Raw genomic sequence first — 21,477 nt, 5'->3', positions numbered from 1 at the left:
ATAATAACAAATTGAACATGCCGATTGATTTAAATTCGCAGAGCTTTTGATCAGCGATTAACAGGGGATGAAAAGAAGTGGGTCAGAGCAGCAATGAAATCGAGCTGCTAAGTTTGCCCCTCGTTATTGTATAAGTGATGGTCTGAAAACGGCGGCGGAATAATCGCAGTACCGTGTCGGCAATAAAAAGCGGCACTTACACGAGCTGCAACAAACGAGATCTAGAAAGCCGAGATTCCACGGGCTTTCCTCGTCGTAAGCGTACGCGATGAGACCTGGGAATCTCGAGCGCGTGAATCCGCCTGTTTGCTCTTCGCGCTGTTCCATCCATAATTCAGATCACCCATTAACCCTGCGATAATCAGATCGTAATCGCACCCATTGGCGTACCGTCTAGCATGGTTCGCAAATTTCTCTACGCTCCGCATCTCGTAATTATAAAATTAATTAAGACAGACTATCAGACGAGTGTCGTTACATTTATGTAAGTTTACATTGGCTTACGACTCTTTTAAAAACTAGTCGGTGTAATTAAGCGAATCGTTGAATTAGGCACCAGGAAACCGTCTTTCAGTCTTAACGTTATCCAAGCAAACTTCGTAACACAATTAACTTTATTGTTCTCCGATTCGATGAGAACTCTCAACGGTCCATTATACAATCTTTTCGGACTGCCCGTGAGAAAGTACGAAACAAGGTAGTTCCGTGCCTATGAGGGTTTCATGGAACCGCTTTGGTAGGAACCTGCCAAGTTTAAGTGATTAATGGAGGAGTATTCAACGTTTCCCTTTAAATATTTATCGCGTTCCCTCCGAGAGCTCGACAGGTTTTCCTTCGCCAATTCAGTCAGACGCAAAACAAAACTCGCACAATTGTATTCTGAGGTAGATTAACACGGTCTGCTGTATGGCTGGGTTACCTGACAGGCTGGTCATTATTTGGATTCCCGGGGTGTCCCTGCTCACCCGAGGGAAATTCAACAAAGAAGTTCTATTCTGAGTCATACGAAATTCGTTGGTAGGTAACGGAATGGCCATCCAGTGGCATGGGATCTCTCCGTTTGTTCCGGTACAGTTGCGTCGTTGTACTCACGTATCACGTGAGAACGCGGTTCAGGTTGATGAAGAAGTCATTCTTAATTGAGATGATTAGCAGCCGAGCTTTGAGATAGCAGTTTGATGCAACAGTTTGATATCAGAGACATACAATGTTCACGGTCGCGGTGTAAGGAACGAACGTACGCTCGCGCTACAATAATAGAGCGTAAACAAAGGTAGGGCTAATTGCGACAGAGAGACGGGGAGTCATTCACGGAATGGAAGTGTGATTCGTACGCGAAGCAGACCGGAAGTCCTCGAAAAAGCGAACCGTTAGAGATCAGTACGTTCTACCCTCTTTCCTCGACTCGTTTACCTGCGGGCACATAAGAAAGAGCGCGATTCCTATCAATTCTATTACTATCTCTTCTGCTCGTAGGTGCATCGTCGCAGGAAGTTCATTGGAAACATAAAAAAATGAATATTCTTGATCCTATTGTTCGCGAAGAAATAAATGGTTTTCCGGAGTTAAAGTTTCCGGGGGTAAGACCCCAGCTAATGCACAATGAATAGTTTAACAACGCGTCGTGGAAACTCGAGCCAGAACACTTGTGTTCTCAACAGCACGTTCTGAATAGTGACTGGGACCTGACCCGAAGGGTCGACCAACAACCCTTTTGAAAAGCCATTCCGAATCTGAACCAGGCTAATTGTCACGATGTTAAATCCTAAGAGACGCCAAAGTGATTTCGAGTAATATTAGAATTTAAAACACCGTTAGTTTGTCGCTTGGATAGGCTCTCACCTTTTTGTGTGGAGTCGGTTCTGACGTTTTCTTGTTGCAAAGCAAACATACAAATTGAACGCAGTTGTTTCGTGCAAAAGAACTGGAGACGTCCGACGGGTAAGCAGAATTAAAGGAGCGGAAAGGGCAGTGACGATAAAAGAAGTTCACCGCGTTTTGTCACGAAACAGGCTTGTTAGGCATCTTCGTACCGTTAGACGGAAACTCGGTTTTCAATCTTGTTGCACCTCGTTCGTTATCTCTTCCCATTGTTGCGCGGTTCTCGCCGTTCTCGGCTACCGGCCGTAGACAGATGGGAGATCGAGCATCCTTGTACGAGCGAGCATATGCGCGGCTGAGTCTGTTCCACGAACGATTTCCCTCGAAACGAGAGTCGAGATGCGAAATTGATTCGTACCTATGCCTAGCATGCCTCCTAAATGTACCGTGACATTTTAACAAGATTCACAGATTCGAGGGCTATCGTGAAGGTGTCCGTAGGTTCCCCGCTTTCTTTCTTTATAAAATTCGGACTTTTACGGGTTTCCCATTATCCCCAGTTTTGAGTTTCACCTGTGGTTAAGAATAGATTTACTTGTCAAGTAGGTCGAGGTGTAGACGCCACGTAACGTCGGAAAGTCTTTAAAGAAACTCGAGAACAATTCAGAGATGAACTTTCTTAACATTAATATTTATCGGAATATAACAACTCTTTTTCTAGACTACTAACGTCTGGAATATTCAACTAAAAAATGGATGGTCATTGGGAATTTTATGCCTTAAAGAAGAAGCCGTATCGATGCCTGCTAGAACAAGTAAAGCCGAATAGGGAAGCAGCTTGCGGGACTAAATTATCGCGTCGCGTCGTCGCGTCTTTTAATGTGGATCGCTTCTTCTTTCATGATACTTGACTCTCGTCGCAGAGGAACTCCGTGGAATTAACGGAGAACTTTGTAGTTGTACATTGGCGCTTATGAACTTGGATTTTCCTTCGCTCTTATAACGCTTGCGTGGCCTCGTCCACGGTGCGTGCGTAAAGTGCGCGCACTCTCACCTGCCGGTATCGAATGACGATTTGAAATGGGAGATCGAGTAGCTCGTTTCTCGAGACGCGGTTTACCGCTTAAGAGACCATTGTAAAATAAGTCACAATTCCAGATCCTTCTTGGTGGCCGTTTCCTCCTTTCCCACGATTTCAGGATGCCGCTGATAGACGAGTCTAACTTCTACAAGGGGGGACGTAATTTCTTTCACGATTTCATTTCCATCCTGGCCGTTTCGATTCACCAGCGGTCATATATTTAACAACTGCTGTGTAGTTTAGAAACTAACGAGCGTCAGGTGTCCTGGCATCTTCTAGATTATATTTCAAACCATCGATTTCGCTTCGAGTCCCGAATTAAACACGATAGAAATCGCAATTTCCTTAACATAACTTTTTAATCAACGATCGCGATAATTTCGAATCTCGAAATCTTTCCGGATTTTTATTCGCCGATCACAATGAGTCAACCTATACGAGGAGATAAGCGCTCGTAGTTTCAACGTCGGCAGCCTTGATACATTTCGAAAGGTGCACGAGCCGCAAACTCTTTGTTGCCCAATATCGTTTTAATTCTCGGTGAGTCACATAAGTTTTGTAAACAATAATAGTAGCCACGAAACAGTACAGCGGGCAGCAGCTGTCGTTGAAACGATTACGACACAGTCTGCCTTTCGTTTCTCGTAATCCGCCTTTAATCTCGTTAATCGTATTCGTCAGCTACTTTCGTAGATCTCGCAGATAATCATTTTCCTGCCCTCAACGCGATTTTACTTAATTATCGATCGCAGTTATGCTAATGCGTTGCGCTACTCATCCTTTATTACTACTCCTGCGTTTCTTTTCCTCTCCGTCGCCTAATAGCAGTCCCATGTTAGCCACTGATTACAGGAGGGAACTCGCCACCGTTGAGACTAATCATTAATAACGCATTGTATTTCCGTAGCGATCTCGTGATCCACTTTCATAAAACGCAGTTTTCCCCGTCGCCAAACGAGTACGGTTTTATCGTCGTCATTTATGGTCTCATTTCCAGTTCCGCTGCCTGCCAAATCAAATGAATCGATAGTAGAACTACTGCAATCCAACAAGTTCACTTTTTCTGGCAGGTTTTGCACTCGCGTTTTTTGATAAAACAGAGTAAGAGCTTGTAGCTTAATTCCATTGTTCCAAATAGACGTGGTACGTTGGAACGTCGGGTTAATCACTAAATCGAGTTAGGCAAATTACGTAAAACGATATCGAGGTTAATTTGATTCGATTTTTGGTGAATTGCGCGTAAAGTTAAGCAAATAACTCTCCTGTTGGATCACATTATCGGGTAGCGGTGAACCAATCGTGACGCATCGCAGCTGGTCAAACGTATGCAATGGTCTAATTACATAACGCGGTTCGTGTTTGGCGATACCTACGTCAGTTTGTTTTAAAAATGTATTTGCAATTAATATGTATCGTTCGTCAAAACCTGTCCCATCAGCAGTTTTGACGACTCCGTGGCGAGAATTGTTCGCGGAATGTTTTTACGAGACGCCGAATGCAATCGAACAAGAGTCACGGTTCGATCCAATTAGCTGTTTTTCCCTGATGAGGCGATACTCTGACCGTAATAGGCCCGAAGAAATTGCACAACGCTTAATACTGATTACCACAGGTTTCCTTTGCTCTCGTCCCCGTTAATGCTTACGGACGTATCCGGCTCTATTGCAGCCGGTATTGTTGCGCGGCAATGGCAAGGACTTCGACGAAACGCGGTAAAACTTTTATTGGCCGATCGACGTTTAACAGAAAACTCATTTATTCTAATATTTCTTGAAAGGCTGGTTATTAGTTACGCTATGCCACTGGCAGTTGCATTTTCTTATTTGTCGAATGGCATAATCGCGTTTAGTGCTTAACAGCTCTGCTTCTCGCAGGTCAAGTCGTTCGACCAACAAAATTCTAAGACTGGTTACGCCACCGGACAAGCTTAGTAAATCGCATTGAAATCGCTATACTTTAGAAACATATGTTTCGCGCATTGCGTTTCAATTGAAAAGGTCAGAGTACTCGGAGAAAGGAGCATAGCCTTCTTTTCTGTAACAACGTTTAATGGATCTTAATCAGTTTTTGTAATTCATGCAACACGCGGATGGATCTCGCTGTTGCGATACCGTGCGATCATTGCCTGGCTCGTTACGGGCCATTGCCGTTCAATTACGAGCCCCCCCTACCTCGGAGAAGGCTTAGCTCGCATAATCGTTTTCCTCCGAGGGAAAGTGAACGAGAAACAGCGCAACGCTCAGAGCCCAGCCGAGTACTGCGTCACCGTGAGGTGTAACGTTAATTAAAATAGATATATTTTCAAAGTTTTTTGAAGTATTACTCATGCCTGTGCTATGCGAATCCGTCCAGCTGGTTGATAAATTTCCGATTGGCTGATTTAACGAATTGATAAGAATCTGTTGTAACAGAAGTTACAGTTACAGAATAAATAGTTAATTACTACGGTTTACAGTCATTAGGACTTTTGGTTCTCAGTTGCAATTAGAATGCAATTACGACATAGTATTATTTCTGATGTATCTTTATTACTTGAAGAAGAATCCGATCTCATAATTTCTCCTAACGACCAGGGGACGGAGGAAACAAATATGTGAGAAGGACTTATACGTCATCGCGTGTAATTAGATTAGACCCGGTACGAAAATTACCTCCGCAATGAGGAAGGAAACACGGTGATTGCCACAACTGAAAACGTGGCTTGTCATTCTCTTTTCGTAATTGGCAAACAGCTTCTGTTCGCGAAATCCGTGGCCACTGAGCCGGATAAAAATCAGTGTACGTTGAAACGAAATTTTTTTACTTATCGATGGAACCTGGATTTGCATAATTGAAGGGAATAGGATATTCGAATAATAACAAGTGGCCGAGAGGTATGATAAATCGAAGATACCTGGGCCCATTCGTGCCAGTCTCTGTTCACTCTGCTTCCTCGTTTCGGTTATTTCCCTTTCTATCGAGCGGATGTCTGTTTCTTCGAGCAGAAAGCGACAGGAGCTCGGTCATTAAGTTAGAAGTCCGATAAAGTGTGCCGGAAGATGTATTGCTAGCTACGACTGTATAATTAGAATAATAGTCCTGTCGTGGATGTTTTTACCTTCGATATCAGGAAACATTATTATTTATGCTTGGGAAAAGAAAAGCGACAGTCCAGCAATTTTTAATTCGTATCTTTCGAGTATAAAAACGATGAACAAGAATGGTTTGTAAGAAATCGATAGGAGTCTTATAAGTGTTTTGTTAGGACAATCAATTTTATTTCATAATAAAACTATTTATGTCTGCGATGTAGGAAGACACCCGAACAGGATTCGTGACTCAACTGGTACATGGAAGACCTTGTCACGCGCACGGTTTCGCGATAGGCAATTTGCAATTATTCACGCTGGTCGGTTCATGGCTACGTAATTTGTAATCGAACGTTCGAATTAACCGAAAGTAACAGATGCTTCGCCGAGAGGCTATCTTTAATGCTCGTCTATCCATCTATGACTCACCCTCTATAATAGATAGTAGAATTCATATTCTATAAATGAATTCTTTTAGTTAATACCGATATTGCATATAAATTATCTACGCTAAGTAGAGATTAACGTCAGGTAAAAAAGAAGGGACGCGTGTTTAAAAAAGGCTCGCGGAAAGAAATCGGTGTTTCCTGAAATAAGTACCTGCTACATATTAGTGTGGGAGCGTAATCGACAGCAAAACCACCGCAGCCAGAGTAAGTGGAGAACAGGATGGAGATCCGTGAGTCATGAATCTCCGCTAGTTGCCTCCGGCGAAGTTACATGGAAAAAGCATCCATACGCGTTTCTTGTCTGCCATGTGCATCGCGCACGTGTTTACCTTTCTTTCCAGTTCCTGCAGACATACATACATATACCTGTGCACGGTTTCGTGCAGCAAGTTCGTTTTTACCGTATTCTTTTCATATACCATTCCTTTATTCTATTCATTTCTTTTATTCAAGTATAGTTCATGGAATATGTAATTAGTAGTGTTCTGATTTAGATAATGGTTGAATAAAATCTGAGGGAGATAATAAATAATTGAGCCGAGGACAATGAGATGTTTGGCATTGATACGTTCAACGGTATGCATTGTTAGAGAGACATCAGAAGTGACATGATTGCAGAATTTCATAGAATACGTGTGAAATACCCATGCGATTAGCTTATTAAGTATCGTTATAAAATTTACGGTACGGGAACGTGTGATTTTTATCGAGCTTTAATTTAATGCGTTTTATTTATATGAAATCATATTTGTGATTGTAAATAGATTATGCGAGGTTGGTCTACGGTGATCTCGCAGCGATCCGGTGGCTTTTAGCTTCGCGGGCGATCGGTCGATGAATAACTACGTGAGACCAAGGTCGTACCTTCTAGCTTAATACATTCCGCCGACAACGAACTCTCGCGATTGTTCGTGTGCGAACGTCTGCATTATAATCGCTCGCGAATTCGTACCGCGAACCCGTACTCCAACATTGCGTGAACGCAACTTGCAGTTAATTAAAATTCTATCGTTTTTCCGCAAACCGCGCGCTGAAACTGCCCCCCTCCCCACGTTCACTCGGGCATGCAGAAGCAGCAGCATAATAAAAAGAAAAACAATTTCTATCTTAATGAGGGATGCATAATCTTTCGTGTCTAATGTTTGTCGAATCATCATATATGCATATCCAAGTCAAAATGCTTGAAAATTTGTAGTAAACTTGAGAAATCGGCGCGCAACCTTTGTAGCATTGATGATGAAAGTGACTGCGGTTTAAGCGTTGTTACGAAACCAGCCAAACATTGTCCTTTCACCGGATCCTCGTAGGTCTGGAGCACTGGCGTCATTGGTGTACCTGAGAGAAGTAGGTGAGACGTGAGTCACACCGTGTATCTCTTTAAAATTCGTCGAACGACGCGACGTAACGAGTGGGAAATTTCGAGAAACGAGACGCAAAATCCAGTCTTTTGATATTCCTATCAGGGACGTAGCTTTCGTAGCCTTCGTAGATGAATCGCGGAGGTCGAAAGTAGCCAAGCGAGTGATTTTACAAGCAGCTGGTGAGGTAAACCGCCGTTGCAGTTGGTTTCCTGGTTCTATTCTTGCCACGGTAATTTAATAAGTTAAATGTCACAAGGAGAAATTATTCTTGTTCGTATAAAAATAGGAACATTGCCTGAGTATTGAGAAACGTTCGTACGTTCTTCAAAGTGCTAACGTCGTGTTCTCTGCGTCGTTATATCGATTGTTCTGCGTATACAAACGTCTAATCATTTAAATATGATTTCGAGATTACGTGCCTGGGAACACGGCTGGTAGAATCGATATCATTTGCTTTTATACAAATTACCAGTCCAGTGTTTCAACACGTGCCGCGAATAACAAGTCGACTTTCAACAGAGTCACGCTGGATAGCCTGTTAATTGGCTTCCATCGATCGCTCATAACAGTCTTAACGTTCTCGCTGCTGTTTTGTTTTGCATAGGGTCTGGAACAAGAGAGGCACCTGCTGCGGCGACGGCTGGAGGAAGCCCGAGGCGAGAGCGAGGCGAGAACTTTAGAGTTGCAGGCGGACGTCGAGACGCTCAAGAGTCAGTTGGCGGAGCAGAATGAACGAGCGAGACGAGCGGAACGCGATCAGGCGACGCTGGTCGCCGAGCTCACAGCTCAAAACACGAGGCTCGCCGATCAGCTGAGGGAGGCCGCCAAACAGGAAGAGCAACTCCTCATCGAGGTCAAGGTGCTCAGGGAAAAGTGCGCCCTCAGGAGTACCACGCTCCAGGACCACGTCAGCAGTCTTGAAGTTCTCAGGGACGAGGTAAATTAATACGTATCACGTCGTAACGTTTCGTTCTATAGTTAATTAAATATCATCCTTGTATCCATTCGCCATATTTTCTCCCGATTAAAACGTCGTTTGTTTTAAATGTTAATCAACGGTATAATGAATAGAAGTGATAATTAATCGTATTTTCTTTTGAGTAAGAAATACTTTTAAACTCGGTATTGATACGGTAATTTATAATATTGCTCGGCTCACCTAATTATGCAATCGGCCTCGTAACTTTGACGGGAATTCGTGTCGAACGATCATCTCGATTATGTAGCGAGCCTGGTTTCTTTTCATCGCTGATCAGCTCGTTGGATAATCTCGGTGGTGAATTATTCTGGGAACCGAGTCGGTCGTTTACCGTTGCGACCGGTTAATGGATATTGTTAGGAGAACAAGTTGAATATGCATGACCCTGGGCGGTATCAATGGGCCGTGTACGTACGAGGATCTAATTCGAAGCGGGTCGCGAGAGGAAACCAGCGTAGCCGTGAGAAGTTCGAGCGCGGTCCGGGTAGAACAAAGCCAGAAAGGCCGGTTGCGAGTCGTGACCCTCGACGATCGACTTGACTTGCCGCCTGTCCTTCGCCTCCTACGCCTTTTGTTCTCTTCTTACGCGGGGCAAACTCGAGTTTCAGGAAACGCCCTTCACGCGTGAATCCGCGTTTACTGTAACGCACTCGCGTTACGTCGACATGATCGATTTGCATCGCGAATCGAATAGTTGCGAATCGATCGAGCTTGGGAGAGCATGATATAAGATTGACCTTGGAGAATTAAAACCCTGTTCCTTCAGTAATGGAACAGAACGATCGGTATTCCCTTTCACGTATCTGTTACAAGGCCGCGTGAAAAGAACGCAGAAACAGATACTATCTAATTCAGTAGCATTATTAAATTCTCTGTTTTGCTAATTAACATACTACTGAATCTTATTCTGTCGATACGGCACTGCCTACGAGTTTCTCCTTACGAAAGAAGCGGAAGCGCGATCCGACGTATCGTGTGACGTTTAAGATCGTGGGTCGTAGACAGTTTCAAACAAACTGATTGGCAATGAGAAATCGAACGACGCACAGTGTATTGAACACAGGCATGTATTCCAGGTGCAGCTGGTGTCCGCGCAAAGATCGGATTTGGAGAGGAGGTCCTTGGAATTGCGACAGGAGAGGGCGAGGGCGATGGCAGCTCTTGAAGAAGCCGAGGATCGAGCTGCGGCCTTGGAAAGGCTTAGCCACGAGGCGGAGCACAGGGCAAAGCTCGCCGAACACGAAAGGTGAGGTTTGTCATTTTTTCTCCGTCTTAATGTTCTCTAATAATCATCATCGTTGATTATTGCCAAACTCTGTGCGTTTTGATGTTAAATAAAGCGAAACCGTGTGAAGAATTTGCAGAAAATGCCTTAGAATTGATTGGCAAAACAATTTCTTAATAGAAATTAGTTCCTAGGCACCTGGTAGTTCACACAAATTAAAACCGATTTGTTCATTCGCGATAATTGTTTTCCTTTCTCACTGCCCACGTGTAAATGAGAACTGTTCCGCGCTGAATAAGGGAAGGGTACGTTTTAAACGCGTTCCGCGAACTACGCACGTTCCCTCGAGTTTTTCCAAGGAACGGACGTAGGTGTTACGCTTGCATCGAACGGTGAACTCGATATTTCTCGACGATAGTAATCGTGTTTGCCGAAGGTTATCGCGTTCGAAATGCGGTCGTCTGCCGATAAACGCAAAACTGGACGATCAGTTTGTGGAATCGAGTCAACACCGTTGCATCGACTTTTGAATATACGATCGTTTATCGAATCCGCAGGGACGAGCTGGCTGCGACGCTGGCGGCCATCGAGGCAGGAAGGAAAGGTAGATCCGGCTCGACACAATCCGGCTCGATGCAGAAGCCGCCGAGGTCTTTGCAAGCAGAAATGGAATGCGAGGAGAACGGAAGCTCGTTGGGCGACCAACAAGAGGACCTGCGTGCCGAGGTGGCCACGGCGATGAAGCGACTGAAGGAACTCTGCGTTCATTTAAGACGGGGAGAGGACGACTCCGGTTTGCAGAGCGACTGCGACGAGTCCATGCTCGTGATCGTGAACAACACCGCGGAAACGGAGCAGGCGAACGCCAACGGGCAGGAAACTCTCCCTAGCACGGTAAGGGCCTGCGTAACCCACTCCTTTTGTTTCGCGACTTCCGGTTTCCTGTTGCGCAATACGGCTAGGGGAAGCTCCGTCGAGTGCGCCCACGAAAACGGCAAGCGTGCTCGGTTAACCGATCGGAACACCCGGCTTGATCGTAGATAACGAATCGAGCGTGACCGTATTATACTCTTCAGCGGTCATCGTATCTCTAGCTACGTGCATGTTACACATAAAATACAATGATTAAATGTTGGAATCAATCAATTAATATATTTCTCGTGATATGAAACAACGATAATCCTTGTAGAATTATCGATTTCATTAACACGCACAAGAGAAAACGCTACAGTGGCCTATAGCAGTGGAACACGCACAAGAGATATCGTTATCTACTCGCAAAGTCTATTTATACAGCGTGTTCTGATAAGATTTGCATTGCACAGAGATAGCTCTCGCCGATCCATTAGATTAGAGTATATCGAAAACGCCATATGTACAAACAATTACTTTTTGCAGACGAATAATTGCCCCGGCGCCTTATTGGATTTGGTAGAGGAAGCTTTCAATCTCGCTCTCTCCGGTAGAGGAGCACCCGGCGAATTGGGTCTTGCCGTGGAGCTTCACAGGGTACGCGAGGAGTTGGAACAGACGAAGGATCAGTTGAAGCAGACGCAGGACGAGCTGAAGAGACGCGGCGAGGCTCTGCTTGATATGACGAGCAAGTTGAGCGTGTGCGAGGCGGAGCTGCGCGGCGTGAAAGAAGAACGCGACAGGGCTCGCGACGACATGGAGCACTCGCAGTTGACGAAGGACGAAGTCCTGGCGCAAGCGTACAAGGTCAGGGACCAGGCCGTGGCTAGGAAGAACAGGGCGGAGGTCGAGCTCGCGAAGACGAGGATAGACGTTCTCCAGGCTAACAGCCAGCTGATGGAGGCTATTCAACAGAAGATCGAGCTCAGTCAACAGTTGGACCAGTGGCAGATGGACGTGCAATCTCTTTTGGACGAGCACGTGAAAAGCAAATTGATGCCTGTCACGAACTCCATCACCTCCGCGAATTCGGAGAACTCGGAGATCGTGGCGCCGGCGAGGAAAAAGAGGAGCACCGGATCCTCGAGAAAGATGTTCGGTTTGTTTTGACGAAAATGACTGTTCGCGTGAGTCACGTTGCGCGAAATGGTATTTAAAATGGACACGCCGGTGAACACGGTGAGAGAAGAAGACTGCGCTCGAAGGGAGGTTCTTTCGCGCACTTTTCCAAGTGGCAGCTACGAATCGGGGGCCATTCGACCGTTCGTGAAACCGAGCGGCGAACCCGCCGTAGAAAACACTCTGAGCGAATTTTTTACACGATCGACAAGTTGTACGTCGAGTCTTTCTCTACTCGAGAAATCTCGTTACGCGATAGCTAATTTACGACGCTTTGTTTTACGATGTTGCTTCGTTTATGGGACTTTTATCTTCCTCAGCCAGTTAGATTTCCTTTAACTGTCCTATAAATGATACTGTCGAGTATCGTAGCATACAAATTCAGAGCAATGAAAGAAAGTATCCTGTTTTGTCGAACGAGGAATCATGGAGAACGTCAAGGAGTAATCCGATTGCTGACAATGATTTTACGGTGAAACGTGAACGTGTCTGTCCCCTTTCCGCGCACGATTTCAGAATGTCTCGTCATTCCGGTAATCGCGGAACGCCTGGTTACCGCGGCGAAGACCGATCTCTAGTGGTATCTTCTCAAGATCTCCAGACTCGCGGGCACAGACTCGTCATTATTCAGAAAGCAATGAGTTTAAGTGAAACTACGGCTGACTTCCTCGTTCTCAATTTTTTTCATTGGACATCGCGGTCTAAAAAAAGAGATATTCCAGTTCGGTGTAAATAAAAGGTGGCATTTGTGATAGACTCGCGTGTATTACGATAGGTTTTATGACAAAGGAATTTCTTATCGTTAATTGCGATACGCATGTATATATATTTTATCGCTGTTACGATAAATTTTTTATGATCGAATTTTATATAAGTCGGCGTTATCGTTGTTGCTAGAAAGATTATTGATTAATGAGCAAAACTTTAATGGTTTGTATTTCTGTATTTCTTTTGTTCTAAACGTCTATCCATCCGTCCGTCCGAGTGGACCAGAAAATTATAGTAATACAGCCATAGAAGGGAAAAGTTTCGGTTATCAGCTGGCGTGGAGAAAATCGAAAGCGAGCCAGCTGTGAGCCCTAAGCCTTTTCAACGACGAGTGTGCAATACGAATTGTGGTAGAGAAATTTGTCGCGTTCAACCGCGACGATGTTCCTCGACATTGTTTATGCCCGTTCCAGGTCGAACGGTTAGCTTTAATTAACGATCGACGTTAAGGAGTGACAACGAAGCGGTTGCACTGCGGATCACTCGACTTAACACGAACGCACGCAATAGCCTTAATTGTAAATTAGGAGTGCGACGAACCGTTTAATTAGGTGGTTCGTTACGATTGTACAGTAGCTGTACGATTCCTTCTGATCTGAACGATTGTGACGACGTATTTATTTAATAAAAGTCTGTTTTGAAAAGAAACAAATAGGCGTTTATTCACAAGAGGCAGGTGTAGTTACAGTAGTTTCATTCTGTCGCTTTTATATATGTATAATATTATATATATATATAATATATTTTTTTTTATTTATATATATAATATTATTCTCACGTCCGTTTATAATTATCGATCGGTCCAGCTACGCAATATAAATCGGCATGAACAATGGGGGAGGGGGCGGGTGCATACAAAGTGTTTTCTTATCTCATCTTCATTTGTCACTTATATTCGTACGCTCTAAAACGACACGTAAACTCGTCGGATTAATTACGAAACGCGTCTTTCGGTGTTCCTCTATTTTATATCCTCTCTTTGCTGCTTTTAGAACATATTCTCGCATCGGGTTACATGTTATACGTGCGCGCAGCAAGATTCTATCCCGATATAGAACGAGAAAAGTGGTTTTGTTCCGAATAGAATCTTGTCGGTCACACGTTCTCCGTGCATGATCTCCCGCAACGTCGACAAATAAAATTGATCCTTTCCCTTTATCATCCACGATAAGCCGAAGCCGATCATCACGCGAGCATATGTATAGTTTTTCCTTTATTCCTCGCGTTCTCTCATCCCTTTGTCTCCACCGATTGGTAGCAACAATGCTTTCTCCTCGTTCCCGCTTCCTGTTTTAGAATATTTTTATTAATTGCGACGACAGCGAATTCCCCTATACTTGTACTTGTATTCCCCGTTATATCAACGCGACGATAGTGATCGTGACAACAATAGTATTAACAATGATCATTCGATGATGTGTGTCTCTGCGTGAGTTTTTTACTTTGCACGATTCGCAACTCGAATCGTCGAGCAAATGATAGCGAATGTTCCCGTTCGCACGAGGAAAAGAGTGTTCGTTCGGTCTCGGCCGCCGAGACGACGCCGAGTCGCATTATATTAAATTGCCATAAGGTACAGAGAGGTACGTATTTTTATTTTTTCTTTGAAGATAGAGAGATAGAGAAAGAGAGAGAGAGACACTATAATTATCAATGAAGCTTCGTGTTTGTGCAGAACAACTCTTCTATCAAGTAGATCGCATTTTTTTTTTTTTTTCATTAAGGATATTACATGTCACAGTAAATATAATTAGGTTTGCACTATTCTATGTCAGTTACACAAGTGGCTTCCCTTCTCCTTTATCCTCCTCCACTTCCTGCTTATATCCTCTTTTTTACCTCTTCCAACCCCGCTCATCGGTTGTTTCCCTTTCCATCAATACTCATTCCTTCCCGTCAACGATTTCGTCAAGGAGACAGTTAAGCTACGCGCAATTTGTGAACGTGTGTGTGCATGTGTATGTATTTGTCGTGTTCCACGTGTTCTCTCTTTCGCGTGTGAATGCGTGTGTTGCGTGTATGTGAGTGATGTGTCGGGCCGTCGTGTGCCTCGTATCGTTTGACGTGCGTCGTCACTCGGACGACAGGGTGCAACAATGGGTGGCCTTAGCTCTTAACTTCTGGATTCCTCCCTTTACCGACTTTTAGCCTCCTCCTAAGTTTCTACACGAGTGTATAATAATTATTATTTACATCCACACCACAATTTATAGCCTCCTGATTCGTCGCGCGCCCTCGAGGCTGTCTCATGCCACCCTCGATCGCTCGTCCGAGACCTAACGTTACGATAATATAAATTCAACAACTATATATATATAATATATATATTTATATTTATATATATATATGTATATCAAAGCAAGAGTATCAACGATATATCATATCAATAGCAGAAGAAACGTCGCTAGTTTTTCAGTGAACCTTGGGGGGTCGAGATCCGAGTTTGTTAATACGGAGCGTGGGGTTGCACGGGAGGCCTCGTTGCGCGACGTTCTTTTTTTTTATTCCCCATTTATTAATTATTGTTCGTGACACGGTTACTCAAGCCTACCCGCGTAGAGATTGAGAGTGACCAGATAATGGAAGGAACGTAAAGAACATACCGGTGAAAGGAAATTCGAAGCGGTGGACGAGTCGGAAGGGAATCCCCTGAGAAGATCCATCGACCTCCGCGGGTGTTCCCCTTCGACGTGACATTCAGCTAAAGAGACGAGGCGTTTCGCGCATTGACATGCTCTGTTCTCCTGTGTCTTCTCTGTGATAAAAGGCGGGTGATCCTCGTAACATGTAATTTTTATGTACAAGTAATGGAAATTCTCGAGGTTCTATCTCTTCTCGTTACACCCTCATTCTAGATAATTAATTGTCATCAAGCAGCATACTCAACGCACGCGTTCTTCTTTCTTACACCGTTCACGCTGATCTCCATTCAATATTTTTACCTGCCATCCTTATCTAAACGCTACATAGAAATATCTCTTCGTTCTGGGTCCCGCACAATTTTGTATCATTCACAATGACGATGGCTCCCACGACGTGATCGTCCCTGATGGACGACGTCGACGTACTGCGAGCAAGAAAGCCGTATTTCATCCTCGGGGAAAGGTGCTGGTTCCGTGTCTACGGGAACGTTTCTCCCTTCGTACAAATCATTCCGGTGCATTAATTTAGCCTGCTAGTGGCCTTAGGCTTTCTTGCTGTCAGTTTCGCAGGTCCTTCCTCGCGTCTCATGTGATTCATCCTAGATCCTTGCCCGCTTTTCCGCTCGTTCGTCGAACGACTGTCATTTCCCGCGGGGGGTCAACTCATGCTGCGGCTAATTAGGAACGTTTTCGGCCAGAGGTGAGAAACGCGAACGAGCGGTTCGTCGACTCGGCACGGAGCAGCGTGGATGAGACGTCGGTTCGCTACATCGTCGCGTGTCTAATCGCGAGGCTATCGTACGAAAATAATCGGGGGTTCGGACGAAGTACACACACACACACGTTTCTTCATCGCGTTCTCTGTACAATTCGCTGCAAAAATTCGGCGCGCATGTGGAAAAACTGCCTACAGCTAGAAGGTAAAAAACGAACCGAAGGGAGAACGGATGGTGTACGCGCACGAGTCGATTGATCACGGGTATCTAAGCTACCGATTGATATTAGGCATCGCGAGCACTCGAAACGATGATCGTTCAGCCAGGAAAATGGTACCACCTAGATGAATTTCCGAAATGGAATATCGCCGATGTTGTGCTTCCGTGGATACGTACGTGTGAAAATGATTCGCGCTGCTATTTTCGCCCGACCGACCGAACGGAGTCCCGCTCCTACGTCCGTCGCGCGTTAAAGTTCACGGCTGTGCTCATATGCGCATGAAGAGTCTACGGACGATGTTGCACGTGTACGCAGTGCGCCAGAGTTGAAAAGCATGAAACCGTTCCAGGAAACGGCGTGGCCGCGGTGGCGGTGAAATAAGCTCCGAGTAATTGGGCTCTTATTAGTTTTTACACGGAACTTTATTACGTTGATATTCTCGACACCGTTGCAGTGGACGCACAGCAATTAATTAATTCGTTCAGCGAAGCGCGTTACGACGATGATAACGATTGGTTACACCGTTAACAGCAGAGTGAAGTTTCGTTTTATGTCGTTTCTGCGTAGGCGTTAGCGATCTTTGCACAGCGATTGTGCGTACAGTAATACATATAACATTGTTCAATGCGAGTGTCAAGAAACGGTACGTAGGTATATAGCTTGGGTTCGTCTCGGACTCTTCGTTACCCGTGTGGACTTAAAGGACGGTCGCGCTCGCATTTATCGTATCGCCTTCGTTCCGAGAAGGTGCAAGCTCTTTTATACTTGGCCATAAAAAATAAATTACCTCCTCTTACCTGCCTGCTGTATGAGTGTGTCTCTTGTGTGCTTTGTGATGCGCGTGTATTTACGTTACGTTACGTACGTAAGTACTACTGTATGAGTGTGTTTCGTCGCGTGGGCGTCATTCTATGCGTGTGTCTTCTTCCTATAATTACGCGTGTAGTTTTACGTGTTCGTTAATTCGTATGGTCTGGTCATCCTCGTCTCGTTTCTCTAATCTGTACACCCGAGAATACACATGTAATAAGTTACACATTTAAGCTCTCTATAGCTTGTATGTCGTTCTTTAATTCTTCGAATGCCTCGTGGATACGCTAGAACGCTACTTCAGTCATTCCCTCACTCACGCACGTCGTTCCCTCTTTCACACTCAGCCTCTCTGGACTTGTGTCGGATCCAGCAAAATTTTTACTAAATTTAGCGCGACAAATTATACCATCCCCGTATATATATATACAGATATTTGCTCTATCTCGAGCCGGTGCTCGCCGGACATACCTCGGTTGCGATCAGACGATTTCACATCGCGATGAACGCGATTTCCCGATACAATCGCGAACGCGCAACAATCCTCTCGATTCTGAAGAGAATCCTCCCCTCTATTCTCGCGGCGGCAATCCACGAGCTCCTCCCCTCCATGCCATTCCTCCTTCTCTCATTTATATTTATTATACTTTTTTACTTTTTGTCAGACACTGCGTGTAACATACATAACATCATATCGACACACGTAAGCGTAGTCCACTATAGCTGTGGTAATTAGTATAGCACTCTGTAGAATTCACGATTCAGTCGTTTTAACGTGAGAACAAATCCCCTTACATTCTTTTCTTGCCCTTGTCTTCGGTCAACTTGACCCGCGGCTACGTGTATATCTCTTAGGGATTGCTCTCCCAACGGGCCAACTGAATGCGCCTGTTGTCCAGCGAGGGCGAAAGGAGTGACCTGAGCGACGCGCTCGGCGGTGATCCGCTAAAATACTTCAAGGTCAGGGGCGATTGCAGGTGTCTGTGTCTGATCACCTCTCGCTCAGCAGGCAGGGGCCACAGTTCCTGCGAACCAACGAGACAAGCTACTACTAGCTATGTAAGGCAGGATCGTTTATGGCTCGGTAAAAAATCTCTCTTCCGTGTTTTTCGCTTTCGCTCTAAGAATATTTGAACGTGTGCGTGTGATTATTTACCTGCAGCGAGAGAGCCTCGTCTCAGGACTCACCCTGCTTATTTCTACGTCCAGTCAGTGAGCCAACCAGCGATTTCAAGGTAGCGCCGAGACCCTTTCCGCTCGGAGTGTTCAGGCTGCTAGCGTTTCTGAAGCCCTGCGGGTGTGCATCCAAGCATTTCTGGTACCTCAGCTGCGAAATTACAAAATAGAATTTATTTAAGAAATGTAAATAAATACGAAAGTGTATTCCACGAAATAATTACCTTGCAAGCAGCCTCGATGGTTTTGCAAAGGGCTCCGCTGCTGGGCTCACAGTTAAAAACGTGTGCGATGAATAGATCTTGCGCGGTGTGCATTATGAACGCGCACTGTTTTACGTTACGGCCGATGCCGAGAAACGATAAATAACGCACTCGGCACTCGGTGATGAGTTTCTCCTCCTGAATCACAAAAAGAGCAATATTTCATTGATACGAAGCACGAACTCTCAACTCCTAGATCGATCGATGCACTTACGTTCGGTGTAAGAATAGAGATCATGCTGGGCGCGACAGCAACGTTCACGTTTCGCCACTGATTGATAGGCGTATTAGTTACGATGTGATCTATCGCGTCATTCAGTACCTCCATCCCGGTCGCCTGAGTAACCTGCATGGATCCGAGATATTGTGCTCGTAGTACTTTCTTCGGCTCCTCCATTGGCGTTGGGAAAGATTGCGCTGAAGACAGATCGATCTTTTTACCCGATCCTCTCGTGAAATTAGGTCGAACATTATAGAAACATTTTTCTGATTACTTACTGACTAGCGCTTGTCCGTTTCTGTGGAAGCGTCGATGCTCCGTGGGCAGATTAGTCGGTCTGGTGGCTAGACTCGTCCGACCGTTGATATCCACCGGTTTCGCTAGGTTCTGGTGCTGCGACCGCTCGATCATGATTTTCTTGCAAATGTCGCGGAGCGTGTTTGCGATCGTGCGCGCCGGGATGTCGCAACGGAACACGTGGCACATGTGCTTTCGAGTCGACCTGTCTCTCGCCACGTAAGCAAAGTCCCTGAAAGACAAACGACGCGTTGATACGGCAATTCATTGCGAAACGGAGTTCGCATTATTCTTCAAAGTGGCACTTACCTTTCACTGCACAGAGATCGTCCAGAAAGAGCATGAAAATAATTATGGGTCATTCAGATTTATTCAGACCGATGTTAGAATTGCGATCGTTAAAGATTTACTTACCGGCAATGATCTCTGCCAACACCCCACACCCTCACCGTGTGAATCGGCTGTGTGTTGAGTACAGTGAGATTCTCCGGGTCTATAAGCTTCAAGGCTCCTTCGTCCAGATCCATGAACAGATCTTTGCCCTGTATAATTAGAACAAAGCATTGTTAAGTTCATTTAACAATGCGATCAGACGGAACAAAGCGAACTGATACTAACATCGCCCCATCGGCCAACAACGTCCAAGAGATCGTTTCTTCCCAACGACAGATCCACGATACACTTGTTGACGGCCTTGCTGCTTCTCTCGGGCGTCAGATCTTCTTCAGCGATTTCCGTCCACCCCAGAGAGCGAACGGCGAATCTGATAGGTTTGTCTCTACCCTCGGAGTCCGCTCGTGCAGGGTAGCTCCTTCGCCTGAAAGGTGAACAGAGAAAGAGAAAGGATGAAATGAACCGTTGCATGGAAGAAAAGCGACGGGATAAGTATATCGATGATATCTCACTTGAGTGCCAGTTCCACTTTTCTCTTATTTTCCAGCTCTTGATCCAGAGCGGAGCTCGTGTTACTCCGGGTCACGGTGTTCACCATGCCGCTTAGAGTGTGAAAATTGTTTATCTGAAACATTTAATCCCAAAGGTATCTCACTATATGCATATTGAAAATTGAAGAAATAGAATATAAATTACGATCTCTGTATACTCACGCTATCGTTGTCTTTAATGAGGCTCTTGCGAGATTCCCTTTTGGAATGCAGGGGCGCCTCCGGAGGCTCTCTCTGAATATTCCCACTTTTAACGTGCCAATAGTACGGGCCATTCTCGTCTGAAAACAAGTTCGATTGTTCACCCATTCTGTCTAAACATCAGTAGCTTGCAGTTGCATAAACTATTTGCATTCGTTTTTCGTTGCAACACACATACATTCTAACGTGGTTGAACATTCGCTTTATGGTTGATGGCTCTCTCCGTCGATACTCACCCTCGTGCTTTTGCCATCCGGGCGGCAGATTCTCATCTTTGTCCTCGGAGTCGTTGGTATCCACCTCCGTCGGCTTCTCTTGGGTATTGTTCTGCAGAGTGGCATTGTTCTTTTGATCCTTCGGCTGTCTCCGTTTCACAGGGACCGCGTACAGCTCGCTATTCAATGCACCCTCCACGTGCGGAACACCTCCCATCTCCGTCGTTTCGTTATCCGGTTTCTCGCAATAACTGCAATATCCGACGCCCCAAAATCACCATGCAAATTCGTTTTTCCTTTGCATCTTAATTATTTTCTTTACTTCAACAATTTGCTTCAAGCAAAACGAGTACAATTGTCAAGCAACGATGCTAATTTCAATGTTCTACTTTTATGAAAATAATTTTCATACGATAATAGCAGACAATAATTAATTCAAGCACGGTATAACAAATAAAATGATTATTGCGCGGTTAGTAACAAATTAAATCAGAAAGATTCGCTACAGCTGGGTCATCGGTAACATTTACTTATAAATCTCTCGCTCGTTCGCATGATTTCCGTATAATTGGCTATCACTATCAGCTGGCTTGTAAAAGTTTATCTCGATCGCAGTACTCGCTTGACAGTGACGGATCGTATTTTCGACGGTGATTTGACGTGTCATCGGGCCCTACTTATTGGGAATAGTGCATCGCTCATGATCAATGCGTCAACGGAGAATAGAAATTTTTATGCGAACCGAGTAAGAGAAACCGTCGATAAATCAAACCCGTGGGACACTTCTCTCGGAAAGTGACAACGGCGCAGAGTTTCTCGTATCTCGCGGTGATCTATTACTTTCACAGCAGTGACGAAATGTTCTACATTGTAGATTCTACAAGATGCACAGGACGGAGAAGTGAATTCTATTTAAGGATTTATTGGCTATACAGTCAATCCCAAAAGTTTATGCATTTTAGAAACGCATTTTTTAAAAAGAAATCAGAC

General features: G+C 44.9%; 2 protein-coding genes across 6 annotated transcripts in view; one reads left to right on the top strand and one right to left on the bottom strand.

Annotated features, from left to right (window-relative positions):
• LOC108627541 (bicaudal D-related protein homolog) overlaps nucleotides 1-13,435 on the top strand; it is a 19,754-nt gene extending 6,319 nt beyond the window's left edge. The window contains exons 3-6 of the mRNA XM_026815648.1: nucleotides 8,385-8,717; nucleotides 9,836-10,005; nucleotides 10,542-10,878; nucleotides 11,383-13,435. Coding sequence (XP_026671449.1) covers nucleotides 8,385-8,717; nucleotides 9,836-10,005; nucleotides 10,542-10,878; nucleotides 11,383-12,006 — 1,464 coding nt within the window. The 3' untranslated portion in view covers nucleotides 12,007-13,435. The remainder of the gene's footprint in view (nucleotides 1-8,384; nucleotides 8,718-9,835; nucleotides 10,006-10,541; nucleotides 10,879-11,382) is intronic.
• Nucleotides 13,419-21,477, bottom strand: part of LOC108627540 (protein Fe65 homolog) — a 127,762-nt gene continuing 119,703 nt past the window's right edge. For 4 of the 5 annotated variants that reach the window (XM_018028825.2, XM_018028827.2, XM_018028829.2 and 1 more), the window contains 11 exons: nucleotides 20,509-20,738; nucleotides 20,234-20,352; nucleotides 20,033-20,145; nucleotides 19,746-19,944; nucleotides 19,542-19,669; nucleotides 19,437-19,442; nucleotides 19,109-19,359; nucleotides 18,825-19,027; nucleotides 18,572-18,748; nucleotides 18,360-18,498; nucleotides 13,419-18,196 (listed from right to left, as the gene is read on the bottom strand). In XM_018028825.2, the coding sequence (XP_017884314.1) occupies nucleotides 18,174-18,196; nucleotides 18,360-18,498; nucleotides 18,572-18,748; nucleotides 18,825-19,027; nucleotides 19,109-19,359; nucleotides 19,437-19,442; nucleotides 19,542-19,669; nucleotides 19,746-19,944; nucleotides 20,033-20,145; nucleotides 20,234-20,352; nucleotides 20,509-20,738 (1,588 nt within the window). In that variant the 3' untranslated portion in view covers nucleotides 13,419-18,173. Of the gene's footprint in view, nucleotides 18,197-18,327; nucleotides 18,499-18,571; nucleotides 18,749-18,824; nucleotides 19,028-19,108; nucleotides 19,360-19,436; nucleotides 19,443-19,541; nucleotides 19,670-19,745; nucleotides 19,945-20,032; nucleotides 20,146-20,233; nucleotides 20,353-20,508; nucleotides 20,739-21,477 lie in introns of all 5 variants that reach the window. The other variant, XM_018028826.2, reaches the window with a different exon arrangement.

Source organism: Ceratina calcarata, unplaced genomic scaffold (assembly GCF_001652005.2).
Source record: "Ceratina calcarata isolate Rehan_Ccalc_2016 unplaced genomic scaffold, ASM165200v1 scaffold478.2, whole genome shotgun sequence".
Lineage (NCBI taxonomy): Eukaryota > Metazoa > Arthropoda > Insecta > Hymenoptera > Apidae > Ceratina > Ceratina calcarata.
This window is presented reverse-complemented; position numbering and strand designations above follow the sequence as displayed.